The following is a 9,696-nucleotide window of genomic DNA, read 5'->3' as shown; positions in this document are numbered from 1 at the left end:
AGATGGAACGATGACAGAACGAAGATAATGTGTTGGAAAAGGATGAAGAAAACAAAAAGAAAAGAAAGATAGTTTGACATCCTGACATGGAAATGGAGAACAGGACAGGAAACGAGGAAAAACACTTGATTTGATGTTCAAATCGGGATCTCAGTAGAAGGGGAAGTGTGTGTGTGTGTGTGTCAGTGCGCGTGCTGCAATGTTGTGCTGGAGGAGTGCAATGAATGCCAGTGAAACTCTTCATGATTCATTGTTTTATGAATTCTACCAAAGCAGAAATAAACATTATACAAACTTTTCCGATGATAAAACAAGCGTTCAAACTGTATACATCCATCTGCGTCTGAAATATTTACACAAACTTACATTCAAAAAGGAGTGTGCGTGCTGCCAAGTAGCTCTGGGGTGTTCACTTAAAGACACTGTGGCTTTGTTTCAACTTTTTTCCCATTTATCTTAAACCATTTTAACACGACACTTGAGGAAAATTTGTTTTAGAAAGACATCAGTATTATTTCTTGGAGTTTTTCCTCTGTCACAAAAGGCAGAAAATGGCTTAAAAAAAAATTGTGTCGGCAAACAAACGATACTATCTTTTCACATTCAAATAGTTGATACACAACTTAAGAGGGAACAGTTTTCTCATCACCACAAAAATGAAACCAGGACACAGGAGTGCTACGCTGCTTCTAAGATGCTGCTGCTGTCGGGTCGGTCAGAAGTGTGTGTTGCAGCCCAGCACCTCCATACGGAGAGCGATGTCGTTGATCCAACCCCGCGGATGGATACGGAGGTAACGGCCAAAGACCGGGGGATCGAAAACATTCAGCACTTCCTCCTCTGGATCAGTGTTTCCCATGAAGATCTGAGGAGGAAAGAAATGAAGAGAGACGGAACACTGTCAAGGCCGCACTTTACTGATTAGAGTCCATCCTTACATGCCTGCCTGGATGGTTTATTACATTTTTTGCCCTTTTTAAACAATTGAGTCTGCATTGTGCTTCTAAATGATTAAAACACAGTGTCATGGGGTTGCTGTGGTGGACTGTCAGCAAACAATGGGAGGAAACAGCCACCTCCATCAGGGATTTAGTGAAGGAATGAATGAGGGTTCAGTGCAGTTTTTGTGGCAGAAACTTGGATCAGACGAGAAAAACTACAAAACTATGAAGGTCAATGGTTGCATTTCCCTTGTCTACCTTTTCTCTCTGTGAGCTGTCCTCCAACACACTGCTCCAGGACTGGTTATTGTGGCTGAAGGTCACTGAGAACTCGGTCACCATCATCGCGGTAAACACTGATGTGGCTCCCTGGGTCACCACACCGGTGATACGCCTGACTGCCCCCAGGTCGACTTGCAGCCATTCGTGGGGGTTGTTGTTCTGAAAAAAAAAAGGGGGGGGGTGACATAAAAAGTAAGGATGAGGCAAAAGGAAACATATTGTTGGCTGTTATGACATCATTATAATTGACATTATGTGGACTCATATGGCAAAAGGGTGAGTCAGGACGTTTCTAATGGAAATTAGTTTCATTTCCTTTTGCAATCCAACATGAAAGAATGCAGGTTTCAACTGATGAGGGACTGTTGCCAGGCTACGGAAAACTCCCTAAGCAAAATAAAATCATGGTGTGAAGAGAGCCAAGGAAAATATTTTTTCAAATACAAACAGAAAATTAATTCAAGGTTGTTGTTATAACAACGGCTACAAGCAAAAGCCAGCTACTGCACTCATGTGGGGTCTTGTCTTTAGGCTTCTGCTGCCCTGTTAAACCTTCATTCCTCATGTTGGCAGCAGTTGGGCCGGGGGAGTTGAACCCTGTCCAGGACGACAAGTTTGCCATGTGACCTGTTATTACAACTTTAGAGTCTGAGTGAAGGAGAAAACCCACTTCTGTAGCTCAGTGCTGCAGAGCGTCAGTGTGATAAACCGGACAAGACTGATGATGATCTCTTTCTTTGAGCTCTACTGTACAGCTTCCAAGTGTAGAGCTTCATTGCTACGCATGCAGTACAGCAGATGTATGTGACACATCAGTGCACAGAATACGTAGAGCAGTCAACATATCTCCTGTTGTGGAATTCACACATTATGCACACTTTTACTGTGACGTCCCACAGGACTCACAAATGCAACAAGGTTATCCAAATGAACAATGTCTGTGCAAAAATAAATAAACTACTTCAGCCTCTGGCATGGAAACAGTGCTGTGTCTTTTAACATCTTACATGTGAGATTAGAGATCCACGACACTCGAGGATGGAGTACAGCCCTTTCCAGCTCCAACTTTTCATTTAGCCATTGAGCAGTCAAGCTCAGCGTGCTAACCTGGCTAACGCTCGAAGACTATCTGTTGTGAAGCTAATGGACACAGCAGCAGAAATTAGCATCTTGACGTGGCTGTAAACAACGATGGAGAACTCGGGTAAGCAAACATTCGTTAGACACCTCCGACTGAGCATGGCAAAGCGTGGCTCGAGAAACTCCACAAGCTTGGTGAATCCGGCATTTTGCACGATTGAAAGAGGTTGATTATCCAGCGGGATGCACTCTTCAAGCGACAACTGGGCATTTTTCTTCGGTGCCGCCTGTTGCTTCCAGGACTTCTCCTTCCTTACCTGCACCTATGCGGTGTGTGTCTCTGAGTGTCTCTTCTTCAGGTGGGAGATTAAGTTGGTCGTATTGAAAGAAGCCGTCCTGGTTCCTCCTCGCATAAACAAGGCCTTACAGTTATTGCAAATTGCATGTTTAGCATCCGAAGGAGACACTTTGAAATAACTCCATGCGAAGGACATGTTCCACCAGCCAGCAAACTTTTGGGTGCTGGCTCACAGCCTGGCCTCACAGCTGGCTTTGATCAGTCCTGCGCCAGTAAACGTCACCGGAAGCATGCAGGACCACGCGTTTATTGTCGCACGTTTTGGTGAAACACACGCATTCATATCGATTTTTCATAATCGGAGTAAAAACAGATGCCGACATCTACCGATATTACATTTTAAGCTAATAGCAGCCCGATAATATCGGCCGACCGATATTGTAGGACATCTCTAATGTACACCAATATTGATGTTCTTTTAGGCGGCCATTTATTTGCTGAATGTCAGAATGTTGCTGTTCTGTATGCGCTGACCTACATTCTGCTCCATCTGAAGGCTACTTTGTACCTTTTCCATTTTTAAAATAAACTACATCTGTGTGTATGTGTGTGTGCACCTCTGGCCTCCAGGCGTTGGCGTTGCCCCCCTGATGGAGGCGGGCCAGACTTGGACTCCAGCTTCGCAGGAAGGATGAATGAGTTGAGGAGGCCCGAAAATTGTCGTCAGGAATCTGCCTCTTCTGGAGCCCGAGAGGGAGAGAGCAGCCTAGTCAAACACACACACACACACACACACACACACACACACACACACACACACACACATACACACACACACACACACATCAGTACTCTCACATTGTCAAAGGAACCTCATTAATTCTGTAACTTACTGTTGAGGTCACAGCCAAGCAGCTCCAGTCGAAGCGCTGGCTTATACTTAAAGCTTTTAGGCTCAATCCTGATGTAGCGAGCCACAAACGGTGGATAGAAGTGGTTTTCTTTCACCTTGGAGCTGTCCATGTTGCCGTAAAAAGTCTGAAACAATGCCACAAAAACAAAAATTTAAAAAAATAAATAAAACATGCTGGTTGTGCCACAACAAATAATAAAACAGTCGCTAAGTCATTGGTGTTGTTGAATCTCAGTTTAGCCACTTGTTAGCAACTGTGGCTTTTGAAACATAAAAGCTGCAAAATTTGCGAGTTCAGAACTTACTGACATATTTCATGTCAGAGAAAAAAACAACAACTTCAAATATCTTAAGAATGTGTGAACCACAGAATTTATTTCAGATATTCCACCAACTTTGCTAACTTATTTACAGGTTTTAGGGCAGTCCTTAAACCACAGTGTAAGACGTACCTTGTTCTGCCTGGTGCTGTTTCCTCTGTAAACGGTCCACGTCTCCTGGTCCAGGCTGTATAAGACTGTGAAGAGTGAGATGTAGTGCTCCCTCAGGTTTGCCCGGACTCCTTGTGTCTGGATGCCGTGCAGCAGGGTGGGCCTCTTGAGATCAACCTAATAATGCACACACTGCATTACATTTCACTGTGCTGTATGTCTTATTTCTAGGTGACATTAAGCAATGCTTCTCTAACCTGTATCCATGACTGCTGGTCTCTGCCCATCCAGGCGTTAATATAACCAGACTGATCCAGCCTGGCTAGTCTTGGCTCCCAGCTGCCTAGACACAGAAGTGCAAAATATGGTTATAACCTAAGTGAGTGTAAAAAATTCTAAGAATTTCAGTTTTCATATCATATCATTTTCATTGTTCAGCTGTCTTACTTATGTGATCTGAAGCCTTGATCTGAGAGTCATCGATCCTTCCTGATTTCATTCCCAGAGGCAAGACACATTCTGCATTTCAAAATGCGAAAAAAATGAGCTGATTTCTTGGATGCACATAATATCACTTAAATAAATCAACAAATACATTTCTCCTCAGTTCATACATCAGGGCTTTACAGAGCTGGGTTATTCTGTACAGCCAGGATATCATATCAGATTCATTTACCAGTCCGCATAATAGTATCAGGCTCTTTGTCTAACGATCAGTCATCGTTCCTACTCTCACTCATTACGAAATATGGGTCATGACTCTGAGAACGAGATCATGAGATCAAGTGGAAGAGATGGGTTTCCTCAGGAGGGTGGCTGGTGGCTCCCTGAGAAGCTTGGTCATCTGTGAGGGACTTGGAGTATACCCGCTGCTCCTTTGTCTTGGAAGGAGCCAATCAAGCATCATGAGGTCAGGACACCACCTGGACACCTCAACGCTGGCGTGGGAACACCTCGAGATCCTCCAGTCAAAGCTGGTCAACGTGCTGCTACTGCTGCGACCTGATTTCACATAATCGCTTCAAGATGGATGGATGATCTGAAAAGTTTGGAAACCCCTGATCTGCATTGTAGATCCTCCATGTGAGCCATGTACCCACCTGGATAATAGACCAGTAGTTTAGCCCTCATGCCAGCCAGCTGGTAGTCTCCGATGGTGCACTCAACCAGCCACGTACCAACTGTGGGGGGGCTCATCTCCAATGTGCCAAACACACCTGTAGAGTAAACCGGTAAGACATTAGAACTGGATAGAAGCCAGATTTCTCCGTGGATACCACATGTTTTATTGTAGTTGGTAAAATCTTTCACATTGACATCTTGCAACTGGTCTTTTCCCAGTGCTTTCTAATACGGCCCCACCGATTTATTGATTGATTAAATCGGCCGATTATAGCCCGTTTGAGAATAATTGGTAATCGGCCCAAACTGTCCGATAATCGCTGTTTTTTTTTTTCAGAAATAAAATGCAGGGAATAAGACATGGTTTCACTTTGAAAGGAAAGGGCTTGTGAGTATTTTAATGTTGTTCTTATAATTCTTGCCCCACACAAAATACCTCATTCTTTTGCAGTTGTTTTTTTTCATTGTTTGTTTTCAAAGATGTGTCATTTTTTCCTCCAATAATTGGCATCAGCATCGGCTTCAAAAAATCAGTATCGGTCAGGCCCTACTTTCTAATTATTTAAGGTAGTTTTAGTCGAATACAAGAGAACTTAGAGAAAGTAGAAAGTAGAGTAAGATTAATCAAATCAACAACCATCCAGTACAAGTGTGCATAAGATAATATGAGATGGAAAACTGTTAAATGTGAGAGGATCAAATGCTAAACATCAATATGAAAGATGCAGCATATATCTGCTATGTTTGTGTGTTTACCAGGGAAGAGGTTGTAGACCCCCATGCGGTGTTCCTTTTCAGTGTGAACGGTGAAAGGTAAACCATGGAAGTGCACAGCATGGTACTCTCCATCACTGCCCACGTTCAGGAGGTGCCACCTGACTCGCTGGTGCTGGCCGACCAACAGACCAGGAAGTGTTTCCGCGACATAGCCATTTATAGCTATGGAAAATAGATATGGAGCATTATTTATGAGTACAGCATCCAAACTGTCATGATATCAACAACCAGCCATCGCAGTTGTCTCCACCTGCAAACTTATTGCTGATGTGGTACCAGGGATCCTTGGGGTTAACCCTACAGGGTGGGGTGCAGTACCGCTCCAGGTTCTCCTCCACATACCAGCTTTTGGTTTCATCAAATGTGTGGAAGAGAAGAGCGAACTCCTGCACGCCTGGCTGCATGTTCTGGCGAGTCTGCAAGGTTCCCGGCTTACACACGACCAGCGGACCGATGAGACCTGAGTGAAGGTCCCTCTCCTGGAACATAAACACAGAAATTTATAGTGTTTGTTGTGACATGCTGATATTGAGGGTAGGTCAAGTAAGGGCAGTCCTTGATGCACGGTTTTAGGGCACGTAAAATCAAAAAGCTGCAAAAGCTAGTTGACAAAAAAAAAAAGTCCATGAAAAATAAAAGCAGGATATTTTGAATGTCGACTCCTTTACAGTGAGTTTTTGGTTCATGAAAGTTAATTTGTCTCCCCAAAAATGTCTTTGATTGTGCTAAAAGACATAGCTTTCATTTTTCATGTGTGAACATCCATCCAACTAACATTATCCTGTTAAGGGTCGCGGGGGGCTGGAGCCTATCCCAGCAAGAGGCAGAGTTCACACTGGACGGGTCGTGTGGGAACATTTACATTATAAATCCATGACACAATGTTGAAACAGACCATAGCTGGGGACCCATACAGACCTTGTCCACAGTGGAGTAGTATGCTCCAGCCTTGCAGTCAAATTCAGTGTCACTGGGTCCTTGTTTCCTTGATATTCTCCAGTTATATGTCCGGGCCTCCCCAGGAGGCACAGGATCTCCTGGGACCCCAGGTGGGGCGGACGCGTCCAGGCTTTGGCCGATGCCCGTCCCCTGGCTGCGATCATACACTCCTTGCAGGTGAAATGAATAAGGCCTGGATGCCTTGTTCTTAAATACGACCTTAAAAAAGACACAAGTAGAAATCATAGATCAGTAAACACTAAAAGTGGGCTTTTTCAGTTCTTTGTTTTACTTCTCTGTCACTTGACCCACAGTGAGGACATCATTAGTTTCCGCTCTGATAAAAGGTCCCATGATTCCCAGGTGTTCCTGAAGTTCTCCACTGCCTGCAGGAAGGAGGAAGTCTCTATCCCTGTAGGCTCGAAACACCACCTTCTTATACTCTAACAGGAACTTCCTCATCCCACGTCGCATCTCTCTACAGTAGAAGTGGAGGAATTGATAAAGCTGCTTTACTGTAATGGTAACATCTACACAGAATTAGAAAGGTCAAATCGGACATAAATCAAGGTTGTATGCGCTCCTGTGATTGCTTCAAGTCACTCTAGGAAATAGTCCCTTACCTGCCAACAGAGGTGGTAGCAGGTTTGCTTTGTATAGAACCAGCAGGAAGCAGCTGCCTCCCTCTGTCCAGAGACAACACCACCCACCCTGCCAGCATCTCTAAGTGTCCAGTTAACACAAATGTAACTGTGTGTGGCGGGTGTTGTTCCCACCTCAGGTTTTTATGTCCTATGTTATGGTACTGCAAGGATCCCTAAAAAAGCCTCTGGTGCTGCAGGTGGTACCATCTCAGCGGCATTCAGAGGAAGGAAGGAAACTAGAATGTTATGGTGGTGCAGACTACAGACAAAAAATGAGAAGTTGTAGTTGGATTTCATGAAATTTGGCTGGATGATTAGTTAAAGTAGCCGCAATGTTGATTATTTTGATCAAATTTAACTCTTGGACTTGGTATAGTTGCATTAGACCAAATATTTGTAGGAAGACTGGTTGAAACCTGCATCGCTGCTAGTAGATGAGACTGTGTATGATTTATTACTGGTGACTTGTCTTCCCATGGAATTGTGTTGTCACGTCTTTGGCGTAAACTGGCCTTAATGGTGTAATGATTCTGAAATCAAAGCTAAATCTACTTAAGTTGGTGTCCGGGCCTCTGTGTCACCACCCTGGCTCATCGGTTTGCCTCTACAGATGCATGTACATTAGCCACGTTTAGGTGAAAGAGTACCAGACTGTAATGACCAAAGTCACTCGAAAATAACATTAGACTGACGTGAACCGATGTGATTGGTCAGAAGAAGTGAGTATGATGAAGCAGACACCCCAGCAGGAGGAGAGAGAGCGAGAAGAACCTGGTTCTGCTTTGCAATGCACAGTATGGATGTCACATTCTCATCAAACCTTTGGATGCCGCTGGGGCATGTGTGTGCGATGGATGACGTACCTGGGGTTGATAAGCTGATGTGGTTTTCTAACACCATAGTCCCATATGACCTCCTCTGCAGCAATGTAGTAATGTCGATATCGTATTTCTCCAGAACGCAGGTCTATGTAGTCTGTAGAAAATACATCGGACGAGCCGTTGATCTGTAACAAAAAGGAGCATTTATTTGAACTCAGAGGAGAACATGTGCTGAAGGAAATGTGTGTCATTTGGACAGAAGTGTGTCTGTACCTCTTGACTATAGTCATCATACTCAAGAGACAGATCGATATGGGTTGAGTTGTGGTTAGCAGCGGTGTGATTGTAAACCAGATCTGGCCAATCCACTGTTTGTTGCTCTGGCTGAATGCGGTTTTGTGACACAAAGTTTTGATCCATTTCTTGTAAATTGCTCAGTTCTGCAGTTGAAGTCTCCTCATTCAGATCTGGATTTCTGTCCAGTAAGATCTCATTGCTCTCTTCTGTATTTGTACCATTCGTTTCACTCTGCATTTCACTCCTTTGCTCAGCTTTTATCTGGGCGTTGGTATCAGTCGTATTTTCCTCAACCTCAATTTCCATCTCCAAAGTCATCTCTTTATCTTCTTCAGCTCCAGAGTTGATGTCTCCATATGTCCAGTTTCCCTCCACATGTCTCCTCTGTCTCCCAGCTCCTTCAGTCTCATTCAGAGCCCCCGCCCCCTCCCCTTCTAATCCCTCCAGGATATCCAGTGGGATTTCTCCTTCTGACACCTCGGTTTGGTTTCCTCCTCTCAGTGACGTCACTGCCACGTTCTCCAGATGACATATCAAGTCTCCATCTCGGGTAATAGTGTGATTGTTGGACTGAGTATCGTTGCTAGCAAGGCTCTTCTTGCACACCTTCACTGTCACTGTACCATTCTGAGGTCTACTGCTCCTTGGTTGTAGGACTACCTGATCGATATAGTCAGAGAGATCGTCTTTGTCTTCATCGTGATCCACCAGCGGGTAGTCTCCATTGTCACATGGACGAACTGTGTAGAGAATACTCATCCCTCGGCTCTTGAGGCTTCCGTCAAAGGCGCTGATCTCCCATTCACCTGGTGGAGGAGATATGAAGAAATGAGTTTAGAACATGAGTTCCATGATCAATCATGGAAACAAAAACTCCACTGTTTTTCTATGTAAACTCAAACTGTCTAAACTGAGTGACCCATCACTTGACCTCAGCTTTTATGCTGATATGGTGCACTTGTTAGCATACAGTTTATTTACGCATCCAACGTTGATTTTGAGGCGTGTTTCTATCCACCTGATGACTCCATATATACTCTACACTTAGCTCTGTTTTTGGTCTCCACCCACTAACCGTCTACTACTGTTAACAAACTTGTCTCTATTTGTACCTCTTTGCAGTTTACTGTTGAAGTGTTCGTGTTTTTAGA

The 9,696-nt window shown here is 44.1% G+C and overlaps 1 protein-coding gene across 1 annotated transcript in view; it reads right to left on the bottom strand.

Moving 5' to 3' along the window:
• Positions 1–239: 239 nt before the first annotated feature.
• The window catches only part of f8 (coagulation factor VIII, procoagulant component), a 16,694-nt gene continuing 7,237 nt past the window's right edge, over positions 240–9,696 (bottom strand). The window contains exons 14-27 of the mRNA XM_086221709.1: positions 8,522–9,351; positions 8,291–8,433; positions 7,096–7,261; positions 6,763–7,002; positions 6,095–6,323; positions 5,824–6,006; positions 5,046–5,162; positions 4,393–4,464; positions 4,203–4,288; positions 3,967–4,122; positions 3,495–3,639; positions 3,219–3,367; positions 1,200–1,382; positions 240–865 (exon numbers count right to left, since the gene is read on the bottom strand). Coding sequence (XP_086077835.1) covers positions 716–865; positions 1,200–1,382; positions 3,219–3,367; positions 3,495–3,639; positions 3,967–4,122; positions 4,203–4,288; positions 4,393–4,464; positions 5,046–5,162; positions 5,824–6,006; positions 6,095–6,323; positions 6,763–7,002; positions 7,096–7,261; positions 8,291–8,433; positions 8,522–9,351 — 2,849 coding nt within the window. The 3' untranslated portion in view covers positions 240–715. The remainder of the gene's footprint in view (positions 866–1,199; positions 1,383–3,218; positions 3,368–3,494; positions 3,640–3,966; positions 4,123–4,202; positions 4,289–4,392; positions 4,465–5,045; positions 5,163–5,823; positions 6,007–6,094; positions 6,324–6,762; positions 7,003–7,095; positions 7,262–8,290; positions 8,434–8,521; positions 9,352–9,696) is intronic.

The sequence above is a fragment of the Aulostomus chinensis genome, chromosome 13 (assembly GCF_037954235.1).
Source record: "Aulostomus chinensis isolate RoL2024-O1b breed Wild chromosome 13, RoL_Achi_v1.0, whole genome shotgun sequence".
Classification (NCBI taxonomy): Eukaryota; Metazoa; Chordata; class Actinopteri; order Syngnathiformes; family Aulostomidae; genus Aulostomus; species Aulostomus chinensis.
The sequence above is the reverse complement of the archived record's forward strand: the minus strand, read 5'-3'. Positions and strand labels throughout refer to the sequence as shown.